This window comes from Natrix helvetica (genome assembly GCF_964273705.1).
Source record: "Natrix helvetica genome assembly, chromosome: 5".
Classification (NCBI taxonomy): Eukaryota; Metazoa; Chordata; class Lepidosauria; order Squamata; family Natricidae; genus Natrix; species Natrix helvetica.
In genome coordinates, this window is record NC_138551.1 from 146,434,161 (window position 1) to 146,450,004 (window position 15,844).

The following is a 15,844-nucleotide window of genomic DNA, read 5'->3' on the forward strand; positions in this document are numbered from 1 at the left end:
AATGTCCTACCTCGCTGCTACTCCGGGAGTGGATTAATCTGCATAGTGGAAGGCCATGATTCAATCATAGTCAAGCTTTATTTTAACAAAAGGCAAGCTTCTGCGTAACACTTTCCAATTTCTGTAATAATTTTCGCTGGCTTTGAACCAACATTTCAGCACAAATGAGGCTTAAGATTTAGGAAGACATTTCAGTTTCGTTCTCTATTCTTCTCTTCTGAAGGGGGCAGAAAAAAAAATAACCTACTCCTATCCATGCAAATCACAGACACCGTCATTAATACTATGTCTTTAAAAAAACCGCAGTCCTTACTCTGGCTCTTATAACCAAAATCACAAATCTTGCTTTTTGTTTTTAATTTATTTTTTTCTTTTCGGCCCTGCTGAAAATTTAGACTCAGTGACTCTGTAGGTGCCAATCATCCACAAACTCTTATTTATTAGAATATCCCAAATCAAACATAACGGCAGCTTTGGGTGGGGAAAATCCCAAGGAGGTCCAATTTTCACGCTGGCTCTTTCTTTGCATATTAAGGTCGCTGGCCGGATTTGATGCTGACAAAAATTATGGCTTTATAAGTATTTAGCGTATATAAAGGATGCGGTGGCTTAGTGGCTAAGGCGCTGAGCTTTTTGGTCAGAAAGATCGGCAGTTCAGCGGTTCGAACCCCTACAGCTGCGTAACGGAGTGAGCTCCGGTGACTTGTCCCAGCTTCTGCCAACCTAGCAGTTTGAAAGTATGCAAGTAGGCAAATAGGAACCACCTTTGGTGGGAAGGTAACAGCGTCCCGTGCGCCTTCGCCGTTGAGTCATGCCGGCCACGTGACCTCGGAGACGTTTTTGGACGGTTTGCCATAACCGTCCTAAAAGATATCAGAGAGGGCTAGAAAATGCTTCCTTAGAAAATGCGCTTCCCCCTTGAATCACCCCCCCCCATCCCGGTGGCTCTTGGGCTTTGAAACGGAGATGAGCACCGCCCCCTAGAGCCGGGAACGACTAGCACATAGGTGCGAGGGGAACCTTTATCTTTTACCTCCTGGGAGAGGGGGGGAAAAAGCCCCTCCGGTATTCCCAGATGTAACTTCCTTCTGCCATCTTTAAGTAGACACATAAACTACACATTTCTACCACGGAACAAGCAAACATCTGCCAAGAAACATTTAAAATCACAACGTGGTTTGAGGAAAGGCAGTTGGCAGCAAAGACCCAAATTCTCAGCATCCTGGATTGAATCTAGAATGCCAGCTTTGGGAATCCTAACCAGGATAAAGACAACTGGCTTGGAGCTTCCAAACCAGCCTGCCCAGAGGTCTTCGGTGAATCTTCCAGTTTCCCCCAAACCAGCAAGAGGGAATCCGTCCTCCCACTTCCACCTTAAACTGAGCAAACTCCAAGAAGCTTGGATCCCGGTTTGAGGAGGAAGGGGGGGGGGGGGAAATGTCTCAGACTTGAAAACCAAGGTGGCTTCTGTGCCAGATGGGACTTTCCTTGTTTTTGGAACGGTAAGCCGGCTTCGGTTACCCAGAATGGCTGACTACAGTCTAATAAAACACAGACACACACACACACACACAGCTTGAAAGAGAGAGAGGCAAAGCTAAGCCTCTCGCAACTTCCCTGCCCAAATATTATTTGCCACAAGAGATCGGATTAATTGCTATTTGCAAACTTGCATAGCGGGGCAGAACGCAATTAATTAGCTGACGATTACGGCTTTGGAGGGGGCCGTGCCATGTCCCTCACCCCACCTTAGCTTCGGAGGAAGCCGGCTCCTGACCAACCAACAACAACCCCCCCCTACCCAAAACCAAAAAGATGAGTCTGCGAGAAAAGACAAGTAAGGCAGCCACCTTCTTCTTCTCGCAGATGGTTTTATTATACGCCATTTTTCCCCGACTGTCGAAGTTCGGGTTAGCATCCGAATGGATCGCAGGCCTCTGGGAATCACAGCAACTGGGCTGCATAAAGGTAAACTATCACACCTATGTGGTAGTCGTCCCTGACTCTAGGGGGGCTGCTTATCTCCGTTGCAAAGCCGAAGAGCCAGCGCTGTCCGAAGACGTCTCCGTGGTCATGTGGCCGGCATGACTCAACGCCGAAGGCGCACAAAACACTGTTCCCTTCCCACCAAAGGTCCCTCTTTTTTTACTTGCATTTTTTTAATGTGCTTTTGAATTGCTAGGTTGGCAGAAGCTGGGACAAGTCACGGGAGCTCGCTCCGTTATGCGGCGCTAGGGATTCGAACCTCCAAACCGCCAATCTTTCTGATCAACAAGCTCAGCCGCTGAGCCACCACGTCTGTTTTTCGGTTTGTCCCTGGGCTGCATACAAATTGAACCAACCAATCCATCCATGAATTCCTAGTAGCCCTCACATTTGTTTGTCCACTCTGGATAAACCCAGGCAGGGAACTCAATTAGAAAGCCTGCTTCTGTCCTTAGCCATAGTTTCTTGGAAAGGCTGCTAATTGTGGCCGGATAGCAAATATTTTTAAAAGCATCTCAGCGTGCTGCTCCATCCATCAAACGCACCTTTTTTTTAATCCAGTTAAAAGGCTTTTTAATTGATGATCTGGGCTTTTGCTACCAAAGGCTTCCCGTACCTTTCTGGGCGATTAAGTCTACTTTCACGCAGCAGGAGTAAAAAAAACCTCCAAAGCGTAGCCCCTCTGACCCAAACCTCCAGCTCTACTCGCCAGTTTGGGGGTGGTGGGAATGGTGGGAAATGAGAGAAAGGGACAAAAGAGAGCGGGGCGTCGAAATTTAGCCCAACTCAGATTTCTCCCGATGTCACCCGTTTTGTTCCTGTGGCAATGACACTCCCTGTAACTCCCTTCTTCTTCCCAGTTCGGGCCCTTTGCTGGAATTTCGACGGGTGTGGAAGGAGGAGGACAACCAGCCAGATGTTTTGCCACTTCGCTTTCTTGCGAAAAAGAAGGCGTTAGGCAGTGTGTGCGTGTGTGTTTGCGTGTGCACAAAGGCTTCGGAGGTAGCTCCCAGCCACACCTTAAAGAGGTGCAGGGCGATGCAGCTGGGGTTGAGGGGCAGGGCACCGCAGCATCTTCCTTGGCACACAGGGTGCACCGATGCCTGTGCCACGTGCGTTTCGTAACACCCTGGGAACTCAGGAGAGAGGCTGTGGGGCGCAGCAAGGGCATGGCCTCCAGAAGGACCCCTCTCTCTGCCCTCGGCCAGGAAGGGAGCTTGGCTTAACCTTCCGGAGTAAACGGGGAAGTGGGGACAAGGCCCAAGGTCGGCCGCCAAAGGGCCACTCTTCAAACGGAATTCACTTGTGCGTTATTTCGTGCGTAGCGCCCTCTACAATGGCAGGCGTGGTAGAACATTTCCAAATCTTTCTCAGAAAACTTATAGGAACTTGGCTCTGCCCTTCAGTCATCCTTCTCCTGCCTGCCTACCTATACCGAAAAGTACCACTCACCTGATCTTCCCGCGCAGTTCCTACTCTGGGATCAGGGAGCTGGCGAAATCTATGCGGCCTGTACTGCCATCCTCTTTAGCACGTCGCCAAGGGGGAGGGGGGGAGGACATGGATCAGAATGCCTTCAAATCAGACTTTTTCTTTTCTTTTCTGTATAAGGTCAAGGTTCCCCTCCAATATATGTGCCCCCTAGAGGTTCCCGACTCTAGGGGGCGGTGCTCATCTCCGTTTCAAAGCCGAAGAGCCAGCGCTGTCCGAAGACGTCTCTGTGGTCATGTGGCTGGCATGACTAAACACCAAAGGAGCACGGAACACTGTTCCCTTCCCACCAAAGGTGGTCTCTATTTTTCTACTTGCATTTTTAACGTGCTTTCGAACTGCTAGGTTGGCAGAAGCTGGGACAAGTCACGGGAGCTCACTCCGTTACGTGGCGCTGGGGATTCGAACTGCCGACCTTGCTGATCGACAAGCTCAGCGTCTTAGCCACTGTGTCCCTCCTTCTGATACCCTGTGCTAACACAGCAACACAATCAACATATTGTGTCAACGCAACATTTGGTTGGGGAGGGGGAGAATTCAACCCAGAAGGGGGACGATTAGACCCAAACTGACTCGGAAGAAGCTGTTTTCTTCAGATGCTCGAAAGTTAAAACTCGTGGAAGGGACAGGGGGAAGGTGGCATCGAAGGCCGCTGCAAATCATTTCAAAAGTTTGATCTGAACACGGTTACTGTAAGACTTGGACTTGGCACTTCCTGTGCAGTTTGAAGGGGGAGGGGGGAGACCCACAAACGAAGGCGGAGAAATTGCTGCGTAAAGACAACTCAATCTCCTTCCTGGGGAGAACTGGAAAAAGACAACTGAAATTAACAAGAACTTCTGTCGCGACCTTTCGGACTTGAGGGACCACGAACGTCAGCCCCAGACAGGGCGAGAATGCTCTTATCAACAGCCCCTCTATCATGAGGGCTGAATGGAACCTCCATGTTCAGTAGTAGTCTAGCTCAGGGGTCCCCAACCTTTCGGATCTCAGGGACCACTAAATTTATAATTTGAAATCCCGCGGACCACTAATATGATCTGCCTAAAGACCGGATGGGTGGGCGTGGCTAGGTGGTCATGTGACTGGGTGGGCGTGGCCAACTCGATGTCACTCAGGTTGAGGGGCGCCATGCCAGCCTCTACTCACCCCTCCCCTCCCAGCCACTCCTCGCCTGCCCACCTGGGCTCCTTAGGGCCCCAACAGGAAGCAGTGGCTGGAGCTAAGCAGCCCCCAGGAGAAAGAGTTGGCAAAACAGCTCAGTTCAAATAGGATCTGGCCGAGAAGGAGGCTCAGCAGAAGCACCTCACTGAGGACTAGGAGCATAGGCTTTCCAAGCAGAGGGAAGACCTGTGGGAGTGCAAGGCCAGGTTGCCGGTGCCTGGAGGCTCAGTGGGCTGAGATGGTCAGCCAGTTCCAGGCCACGATGCAGCCCCACTGGAACGAGGCCCTCCGGCTCTTCGCCACCAGCGGCTCTTCCCTCCAGCCTTTGCCCAAAGCCCCCCACCAGGAGGCTGAAGCAGACCCCAAGTCGGAATTTCTGCCCCCCTCCGACCCTCACAAAAAGACCCCGAAGGGGGAGACTCTCTGCAGCAACACAAGCCTTCATTGCACGTATCCGTCCCAGGGATCGTAGTTTGAGGACCCCTGATTTAGCGCAATATAAAAAATGCCAATAATTTTTCTGCAGACCACCAATATTTTCTCGCAGACCCCCAGTTGGTGACGGCTGCTTTAGGAGGTGACCCAGGGCTCACCACGTCCACCGCTGAGCACCAGGAACAAAGCTTCTCACGGCAGAAAATGAAAAGGAACAGGGCAGGGCGACTGGTGTCCTCAGGAGACCCCTTTGAGCACCAGCCCATCCTGGGAAGGGGTGCCACCTGGGCACGGAGGGCTGCCCCACTTGGGGTGGGTGGGTGGGAGGGAGGGTGAAGGCCAGCCAGGAGGCCTGGGCCCCCCAAAACAGCAGAGACTGTCCCCTTTGCGCCCCAGAGTTTCAATCCCTCCGTGGGGAAATCCGCTCGGCCCGAGAGGAAGGACCGGAGGGGTTTAGTCCCTGCCCAGACGGGGAGCTGTGAAACTACAAAAATAACACCTTCCCGAGAAAGAACCGGGATAATCTCCTTTTCTAGAAGAGGCCTGGAGGGAGGGAGCGAGCTTCTGCCCCATTTCAAATATTTTTACCTTATTTGGGTGACAGATATTATTTTTCTAAGGAAAGAGAGGAAAAAGGAGTTGGATTTTTTCCTCCGGGCCAGCTGCGGCCTCCTCCTCCTCCTCCTCCTCTGATTTCAAGGAGTGGGGGGAGGAAAGCAGGCGAAGGCAAATGTCATTCGGAAGGGAACGTTGCTGATCCTCCCTATCCCAGTTACGGGAGGGCCCTTAAACTCCCAGGCAACAGGCTGAAATCCAACTAATGCAGCACTGAGCCCACGACCGGATTGAGCTTCGGGCAGTGATAAAAAGGCCCAGGAACAGAGGCCAAAATTTCTCCTTCCCTCCCTCTGTCCTTTCTTCCTTCCTTCGCTTCCCTCCCTCCTTTCTTCCTTTCCCTCCCTCCTTTCTTCCTTCCTTCCATTCCTTTCCCTCCTTCCTTTCCTTTCCTTCTCTTTCCCTTTCCTCCTTTCTTCCTTCCCTTTCTTTCTTCCCTTCCGTTCCTTCCGTTCCTTTCTTCCTTTCCTTCCTTCCTTACTCCCTTTCTTCCCTCCTTTCTTCCTTTCCTTCCCTTTCTTCCTTCCTTCCCTCCTCCCTCCCTTTCTTTTCTTCTTTCCCTCCTCCCTCCCTTTCCTTCCCTCCTTTCTTCCTTCCTTCCCTCCTCCCTCCCTTTCCTCCTTTCTTCCTTCCCTCCTTTCTTTCTTCCCTTCCGTTCCTTTCCTTCCCTTCCTTCCCTACTCCCTTCCTTTCCTCCTTTCTTTCCCTCCTTTCTTCCCTTCCTTCCCTCCTTCCTTTCTTTTCTTCCTTCCCTCCTCCCTCCCTTTCCTTCCCTCCTTTCTTCCGTTCCTTTCCTTCCTTTCCTCCTTTCTTTCTTCCCTTCCGTTCTGTCCTTCCCTCCCTTCCTTCCCTGTCTTCCTTCCTTCCCCCCATCTTCCATTCCTTCCTTCCATTCTTCCCTTCCTTCCTTTCCTCCTTTCTTCCTTCCCTTCCGTTCCTTCCTTCCTTCCCTCCCTCCCTCCTCCAGCCACATCACACAAAGGTGAGGCTCATTGTTTACAACCAAAAACCACACCCACCATTTAAAACCTGGCAACACAACAGTCATACCTGCAGCCCGGCCGCAGGGGAGTCAGGAGGACGCAAACGTCACAGCCTAAACCTGCTCTCCTTAAGACTTACGCTTGCGGGTCGGTAACACACACAGATACAAACCATAAAAGGATCAAGCCAGTGAGACTTTGAATAAATCTGGCTTTGCTTCACAAAACTCCCCAAGACATCGGTGTGGTTTGGCCTTCGCAAATGGCATCCACGGTTTACCTGGGGTTGATCAACCGTGGTTTATTGTTTCACCTCTTGCGGCCTGAAAGGCCAATTTCTGGGTCAAAAAAAAGGTAAAAATCACAGCAGGTACGCAGCGCCACTTGCTGTTCGACCCCCGGCAGGTGGTTCAGTAAACCAGCATTGCTCCCGAGGACAAAATAAACTCAGTTTAATCGATTCAAAGGAGCCAATTGCTCTTTTTCAGCCCCAACCTAGAATAGAATAGCAGAGTTGGAAGGGACCTTGGAGGTCTTCTAGTCCAACCCCCTGCTTAGGCAGGAAACCCTACAACACTTCAGACAAAGGGTTATCCAATATCTTCTTAAAAACTTCCAGTGTTGCAGCATTCACAACTTATGGAGGCAAGTTGTCCCTCCGATTACTGCCAGGAAATTTCTCCTTAGTTCTAAGTTGCTTCTCTCTTTGATTAGTTTCCACCCATTGCTTCTTCTCCTGCCTTCAGGTGCTTTGGAGAATAGCTTGACTCCCTCTTCTTTGGGGCAGCCCCTGAGATATTGGAAGACTGCTATCATGTCTCTCCTAGTCTTTCTTTTCATTCAACTAGACATACCCGGTTCCTGCAGCCGTTCTTCATATATTTTAGCTTTCAGTCCCCTACCTTACAAGGTGGTTGTTAGGGGTAAAAAAAATGGGAAAAGAAAGCACTCGGCACGTGCCTTTGAGCCCCTCGACAAAAGGGCAGCCTATAAATCAACAAAGGAAGATTTACAAGCAAACAAGCACCCTGAATGCAAGGGTTTTTCGTTGGAGACAAAAGATTGTTTTTTTTAAACTTTCCTTGCAATGTAAACGGTCGCCTTTCTGGCTGACCACTTTTCCATCTACGGCTCGACCTTATTTGCAAAATGCTCCACTTCCCAGGAGGACATTCAAGGCACTGCTTTAGGTAAGGCCCGAGTCCTCATGATTGGCAGCTGCGTTCCAGCAAAACAAACGGGTGAATTGGGATTTCTTTTTCTTTTTAACGACGCACGAAGGAAAAACAGTGAAATGCAAAGCAGCAAAAGGAGCAAAAGGCCGTTTCTGCTTTTTTTTTAAAAAAAAGCTAAAATTAAAAATCCAAACTTAGAAACTAAGGTGGGTTTCCATTCTGAAGTAAAAATTGAGATTGGCAGGAGTTTTGTGTGTGTGTGATGCATTTTAATAATTCATTTTAATGTGCCTTAAATTGAGCTTCACAGGAGGGGGGGGAAGAGATATGTATTCTCCTGCACTCCCTCGGCTGCAAAATCCCCATTCCCCACCCACTCCAGGGGAAGGATTCTGCAAAAACTCCATTCCCTTCTCAATCCTGGGGAAACGATACTGCAAACTCCCCATTCCCTCCCCATTCCAGGGGAAGGATACTGCAAAATCCCCATTCCCTCCCCACTCCAGGGGAAGGATACTGCAAAATCCCCATTCCCTCCCCAATCCTGTGGAAAGGATTCTGCAAAATCCCCATTCCCTCCCCAATCCTGTGGAAAGGATTCTGCAAAATCCCCATTCCCTCCCCACTCCAGGGGAAGGATACTGCAAAATCCCCATTCCCTCCCCAATCCTGTGGAAAGGATTCTGCAAAATCCCCATTCCCTCCCCAATCCTGTGGAAAGGATTCTGCAAAATCCCCATTCCCTCCCCACTCCAGGGGAAGGATACTGCAAAATTTCCATTCCCTCCCCACTCCAGGGGAAGGATACTACAAATCTCCATTCCCTCCCCACTCCAGGGGAAGGATACTGCAAAATCCCCATTCCCTCCCCACTCCAGGGGAAGGATACTGCAAAATCCCCATTCCCTCCCCAATCCTGTGGAAAGGATTCTGCAAAATCCCCATTCCCTCCCCAATCCTGTGGAAAGGATTCTGCAAAATCCCCATTCCCTCCCCACTCCAGGGGAAGGATACTGCAAAATCTCCATTCCCTCCCCACTCCAGGGGAAGGATACTACAAATCTCCATTCCCTCCCCACTCCAGGGGAACGATACTGCAAAATCCCCATTCCCTCCCCACTCTAGGGGAAGGATACTGCAAAATCCCCATTCCCTCCACATTCCAGGGGAAGGATACTGCAAAATCCCCATTCCCTCCCCACTCCAAGGGAAGGATACTGCAAAATCCCCATTCCCTCCCCACTCCAGGGGAAGGATACTGCAAAATCCCCATTCCCTTCCCACTCCAGGGGAAGGATACTGCAAAATCCCCATTCCCTTCCCACTCCAGGGGAAGGATACTGCAAAATCCCCATTCCCTTCCCACTCCAGGGGAAGGATACTGCAAAATCTCCATTCCCTCCCCACTCCAGGGAAAGGATACTGCAAAATCTCCATTCCCTCCCCACTCCAGGGGAAGGATACTGCAAAATCCCCATTCCCTTCCCACTCTAGGGGAAGGATACTGCAAAATCCCCATTCCCTCCACATTCCAGGGGAAGGATACTGCAAAATCTCCATTCCCTCCCCACTCCAGGGAAAGGATACTGCAAAATCTCCATTCCCTCCCCACTCCAGGGGAAGGATACTGCAAAATCCCCATTCCCTCCCCACTCTAGGGGAAGGATACTGCAAAATCCCCATTCCCTTCCCACTCCAGGGGAAGGATACTGCAAAATCTCCATTCCCTTCCCACTCCAGGGGAAGGATACTGCAAAATCCCCATTCCCTTCCCACTCCAGGGGAAGGATACTGCAAAATATCCATTCCCTCCTCACTCCAGGGGAAGGATACTGCAAAATCCCCATTCCCTCCCCACTCCAGGGGAAGGATACTGCAAAATCCCCATTCCCTTCCCACTCCAGGGGAAGGATACTGCAAAATCCCCATTCCCTCCCCACTCCAAGGGAAGGATACTGCAAAATCCCCATTCCCTCCCCACTCCAGGGGAAGGATACTGCAAAATCCCCATTCCCTCCCCACTCCAGGGGAAGGATACTGCAAAATCCCCATTCCCTTCCCACTCCAGGGGAAGGATACTGTAAAATCCCCATTCCCTCCCCACTCCAGGGGAAGGATACTGCAAAATCCCCATTCCCTCCCCCTCTGGGGCCAGCCGGAGGTGGTATTTGCCGGTTCTCCGAACTACTCAAAATGTCAGCTACCGGTTCTCCAGAACCTGCCAGAACCTGCTGGATTTCACCCCTGGTTGGACTAGAAGACCTCCAAGATCCCTTCCAGCTCAGTTATTCTATATTCAACTCCCAACGTCTCCCTTGCTCCTTGCAAGCCGCCAGCCGCTGTTCCTTTTTCACCTGGGCTGGCCTCGTTCCTCCTCTCTCTATTTACGCCCGATGCTGAAACGTTTTCCCTCCTGCGTTTGAACCTGCTGTTTGTATCTGACAAGGATTCTTGGCTAGCGGGAGGTGAACGAGAGGGGAGGTGGGTGGGCGGAATCGGCCAGAAAGTGGTTTGAGAATCCTCTTTAACAATTTGCCCTCTTTTAGCAAAAACTAACGTTCCTCCTGGACATGAAAGGAGAGGGAGAGCGAGGGGAGACGGCGGCCTTTTCATCCATTTAAGGAATGAGAAATCATCGCATTTAGCAACAGGTCTAAATACAGTAATGGAATTGTCCCTTCTCTCTCTCTCTCTCTCTCTCTCTCTCTTGTGCCCCCCGCAAAGCAGGGATATGTCACCCTGTACCAGACGCGGGAGTTGGCAAGGAGAGGGGGGGGGAAAGTCAGCCAGGGACAAACCCCCCCTCCCCAATTTGAGGTGGAGGAGAGGAGAACCTCACCTAGGCTGCCCCGTGCGGAATTTCTCGGCCTCCCCCACGCCAGAGTTTGCAAGAACTGATCAGAAACGATTCTGCTTTCCCCCGGCCGGGCATCTGAGCCTCGCGCAGAGTGCTACAGAGCTTAGCACGTCCAAGGCCAGCACTTTGCACGGGTTCGGATTCAGGGCGGGGAGGGGGGGGGAGAAAAACCTTGGGGAGTCCCTGGAGCGCGTCTCTGTTGGTCGAAGCAGACAGCAGCGAGATCGATGCTCCTGAATCGGCGATGGGGCCGTTCCATCCAGTTCCTAAATATAATTTGTAGGGGGAGGGAGGGCGGAAAAATCAAATAAATTCGGCCGTTATCCCGCCTGCCTTTTTTTTGGGGGGGGGGGGTGTCTCTGCCTTTAATGGATTTCCCCTAAGTAGTTGTTGGATCTGTTAAGCTGAGCCATCTCAGCAGAGGTTGGCTCCTGGGTTGGTTGATTTTATTTTCCCCCCACAATATTCTAGCCAGAAATGTGCTTTTTACAGTTCTGGCTGAAACTGTCATTAGATTAGGAGCTGCGTGATAGAGCCTCCTTCCTTACACACAGTTGCACAGGTAGGTGCACACGCACGCACGCGCACACACACACACATACCTCACAATGGGATTCCTCTTGCACACGTCTCCATTGCTATGATAAATTTAAATACCATGTTTCCCCGAAAATAAGACAGGGTCTTATTTTCTTTTGACCCCCGAAATAAGCGCTTAGCCTTATTTTCGGGGTGGTCTTATTATTTTTGAGGTGCAGGAGGTGGCGAGCGTGGTCACCTCATTGGCTGTTGCTGGGTTGCAATATTTTCAGGGAGGGCTTATTTTCGGGGGAGGGCTTATTTTAGCACATGCGCTCAAAAACCCAATTGGGCTTATTATCCGGGGAGGTCTTATTTTTGGGGAAACAGGTTAGGATCATACTTGGGCTCCCCAACAGGTAAATTGGGTACTTTGCTTTTTCGAGAGGAAAAGACACCACCAGGTGAAGCTGTTTTGCAGACAGATTTAAGAAGCCTCCAAAGTCACCTGCAACAGCCCTAGCCAAACCACGGCTCAACAACAAGGAGTGAGTGGACGATAATCAGGCTTCGCTTTGGTTCACCAACTAAGCAAGATTCTAACATTTACAAACTTACAATGGTTGTTTTGAGTATGAAACGTTGAGCCGAGTCGCAGCCTGGCAGACCAACAAACATCAACGTGGTTAATTTAAAAGCCCCCCTTTTTTTAAAACCCCCAGCCCAACAGCCTTGTGCAGGCAAGTGGTAAAGCCCACAGATCCTTTTGTCCCAGCTGAGAATAAGTGCCGCCCGTTCTCCCAAGCTGACCCTTTGGGGGCATCCTGATTTATGCTGCCTCGTTTTCTACCATCATCCGGAGCCAGAAGAAAGGAAACTAGGGGGTTAAAGGAGAAACCGTGAAAGAGAAGGTTCTCCGTAAAGGAAAAAAAGTGGAATTCCAGCGGTTGAGACTAAAATAATCGGTTAACTTTCTGAAGGACTCAACAGTGATACAATCCCCCTCCACCAAGATCCTGAGTCCGTTCGCTCCTTTTCTCAAGTGAAAACCGCCGATAAATGAGGAAAGGAAGGAAGGAAAGAAAGAGGGAGAGATAAAGAAAGAAAGAAAAAAGAGGGAAGGAAGGGAGAGAGAGAAGAAAGAAAAAAGGGAGGGAGAGAAGAAAGAAAGAGGGAGGGAGGGAGGGGAGAGAGAGAAGAAAGAAAGGGAAGGAAGGAAGGAGGGAGAGAGAGAAGAAAGAAGGAAGGAAGGAAGAGGGAGGGAGGGAGGGAGGGAAGGAAGGGAGAAGAGAAAGAAAGAAAGGAAGAAATGGAGGCAGGGAAGAGAGAGAGAGAAGAAAGAAAGAATGAAAGAAGGAAGGAAAGAAGAAGAAAGGAAGGAAGGAGTGAAGGAGGGAGGGAGGGAAGGGAGAAGAAAGAGAGAAAGAAAGGAAGGAAGGAAGAGCAAGGCAGGGAAGAGAGAGAGAAGAAAGAAGGAAAGAAGGAAAGAAAGAAGGAAAGAAGAAGAAAGGAAGGAGGGAAGGAAGAGAGAGAGAAGGGGGAAAGAAAGAAAAAAGGAAGGAAAGAAGAAGAAAGGAAGGAGTGAAGGAGGGAGGGAGGGAGGGGAGAAGAAAGAGAGAAAGAAAGGAAGGAAGGAAGAGGGAGGCAGGGAAGAGAGAGAGAAGAAAAAAGGAAAGAAGGAAGGAAAGAAGAAGAAAGAAAGAAAGAAAGAAAGAAAGAAAGAAAGAAAGAAAGAAAGAAAGAAAGAAAAGGAAGGCAGAGATAGACTAGCCACCACCCAGAGTGAAACAATGGTAACTCATATTTATTACAATTATATACAGTCATATTTTATACTGGAATTCTATACATGATCACACAGATGAGCACGTTTTGCTGTGTCCTCTCGGTGAGGACGATGCGCAATAAGAGGAGGCTCGCGATGTTTGTCACTGGTTTCGAGGCTCTTTTAATGACGGGAATGGAAACCAACACCGCGGCGACACTCGAGGACATGACGCCAGAGAACGGGGTTTCCTTTTCTCCACCCAACAGGGCCACAGACGGGAGGACGGGGAGGAGGAAGGGAAGGGGGCGGTCTCTCACACACAGGTCCCCACCCATGAGGGAAAGATGGAAATAGCTCCATTGGGGGGGCTTGAGCTATGGCGCAGCTGAAGCCCCAGTGGCCACAGCCCAACCCCACAGTGAGGGAAGGGGGGAACCGTGCCAAGCGGGGGTCTCTTTGGGCAAGATCGGGGGCCCTGGAAAGCTGCAGGCAGGTTCCCAGACCTTCTGATGGTGGAACAAGCAGGAAGAGGGGGAGAAAGGGGTGCAGGAAAGAGGGCAAGAGGGGGGGTTGCCTTGAGCCCGAAATCCCCACTCCTTCGGGCACCAGCAGCTTTTCTGCAAAGAAACCAATCTGAAAGCCAAGAGCGGAAGCGAGCACCCTTTGGCCATCCAGGCTGAACGCAATAAATAAAGAGGGTGAATGAGGAAGGCCAGAAGCCCCCGGAGATGAAGAAGGGCAGGTGGGAATGAGGGGGTCCCCACCCCGCCAATGGAAACGTTTGTCCTTGCTTAGGCAGCTGGATGGGCGGGAGTCAGTGTGGGGAAGGGAGGAGGGAGATGAGCGGAGTGGCTGGCCCCACAGACGGAGGTCTGGCTGCAGAGGGACAGCGAGAGGAGACCCGGAGGGGCCGAGGGTTGGCAGTGGAGGAGAGGCGGGGAGGGAGAGGAGGGCCCATCACCTGCTTGGCGTGCGAGATCGGGGCGAGTCGCAGAAGTGAGGCGAGGGGGCGATTGAAGCCTTGGCGAAGAAAGATCAAGATGGGTGGGGGGAGAACAGGGGGGGGCGTGAGCGCCTCCGAGCTAGTCAATTTCGTTCTCATTACTGGCACCTTCGGGCCTCCGCAGCTTCTCCACCTGTTCGTTTATCTGCCCGTCGCCTCCTCGCCGATCCTCTGTCTGGACATCCTCTTCGTCCGGGCGGTTGTCTTCCTCTTCCTCCTCCTCCTCCTCCTCCTCTATACGGGCCTGCTCCTCCCTCTTCTCCTCTTCCCCTTGCACCTCCATCCGCACTTGCCCCGTCAGGTCGATCATTGCCTCCCCTTCTTCCGCGGGGCTCAAGAGGTGGCAGCCCACCTTGGTCCCTTCGGGGCTGTGGTTTTCCTTGACGGGCGAAGGGGAGTTGGACTCGTTGCTGACCGGAGAGATGTCGCTGCTGGTGTTGTGGTTGTTGGTCACCGGATTAGAAGGGGAAGCGGGCTTCACCGGCATCTGCCAGGAGAGGATTTTGGGGGCTGATGGCGAAGGAGGAAACTGTCTTCTGGAGAAGAAAGGAGAGAAAAAAGAAGCAGGTCGACATTTTTTAAGACAGAAAAGGAAAGGATTTTCTGGGAGGGACGCTATGTTAGAATATTCATGGCGGGGAGAGACATGGTAACAAGGTCGGCCAATGAATAGGCATAGCGACTAAGTCAACCAATGGAGCTTAAACAGATCGGAGTCTGTGCTGAGAATCGAAACCGAAACTACTCTGTCTGCTCTGAACTCTGAGACGAAGCTAACTGTTCTCTCCTGCTTGTGTTCTGCTTGTAACTTCTACCGCGTGGAAAGAATCTACTATTGGTATCGTACATTTATTCATCTGTTATTATGTATAGAAAGAAGTCAATGAATCCAGCTCAATCAGCTATCTGTGTCTGCTTTCTGGATTTGATTTTTCTGCAACGAACTCTGAAACGCAATTCAATTAACTCCTACGGCTAAGAATCCAATCGCTGCAATAGTAAGTCATCTCAGGGTCAACTACACAACATACAACACACACACACTTTTACAGCTTCCAGGGAAGGACATTTATGGACATTTAAAAGAAAAATGCGATGTTGGAAACCGACTGCCCCTTTAAAAAAAAGTCTGTGACACTGGCCGGGTCCTCTCCAGATGCCTGGGCTGGTGCAGAGGAAAGGAAGGGCCACGCGGCTGGAGGGCAGGAACCAAAGAAGCCGCTGGACAGACGAACCGTCTGAATGGATAGCAGGCAGTTTCCTGTTGTGGGAATCCGGGGTGGATCATCTCAAAGACGCCATCTATCGGAGGGTGTGTGTGTGTGTTTCCTTGATTTACAACTATCTGTTTAGTGACCATTCAAATGGCGGTAGAAAAAAAGTGCCATTTTATGACTTTTCACACACTTCAAGCTTTTTCAGCCTTCCCCGCGGTTACGTGATTAAAATTCAGAGGCTTGGCAATTGGCATGCATTTTATGATGGGCTCACGAGATCCTCTTTTGCGACCTTCCGAACAAGCGAAGTTAAATAGGGAAGCCAGATTCGTTTAACAACTTGTGTTACTCACTAGACAACGGCAGGAATTTCACTGAACAAACGTGTCAAGGAAGGTCGTAAAATGAGGCAAACTCCCTTAACAACGGCCTTGCTTAGTGATTTTGCACGGCCGTAAGTCAGGGGCTCCCTGTTATTTATTTAGGGCAGGGATTTCCGGATCACTGATTCATCCGATCCCCATTCCACAAAGGCCAGACAAGGGAGGTTGTGGTTACCACCTGCTCTGAGCAAGGCTTCCCAAGAGCATGAAGCAAACTCCTGGTCCCAACAAAAACCCTTTTTATTAAT

At 50.7% G+C, this 15,844-nt stretch overlaps 1 protein-coding gene across 3 annotated transcripts in view; it reads right to left on the bottom strand.

The window, feature by feature from the left end:
* Window positions 1-13,011: 13,011 nt before the first annotated feature.
* PEX14 (peroxisomal biogenesis factor 14) overlaps window positions 13,012-15,844 on the bottom strand; it is a 145,874-nt gene continuing 143,041 nt past the window's right edge. For 2 of the 3 annotated variants that reach the window (XM_081955515.1, XM_081955513.1), the window contains one exon: window positions 13,012-14,532. In XM_081955515.1, the coding sequence (XP_081811641.1) occupies window positions 14,076-14,532 (457 nt within the window). In that variant the 3' untranslated portion in view covers window positions 13,012-14,075. The remainder of the gene's footprint in view (window positions 14,533-15,844) is intronic. The other variant, XM_081955514.1, reaches the window with a different exon arrangement.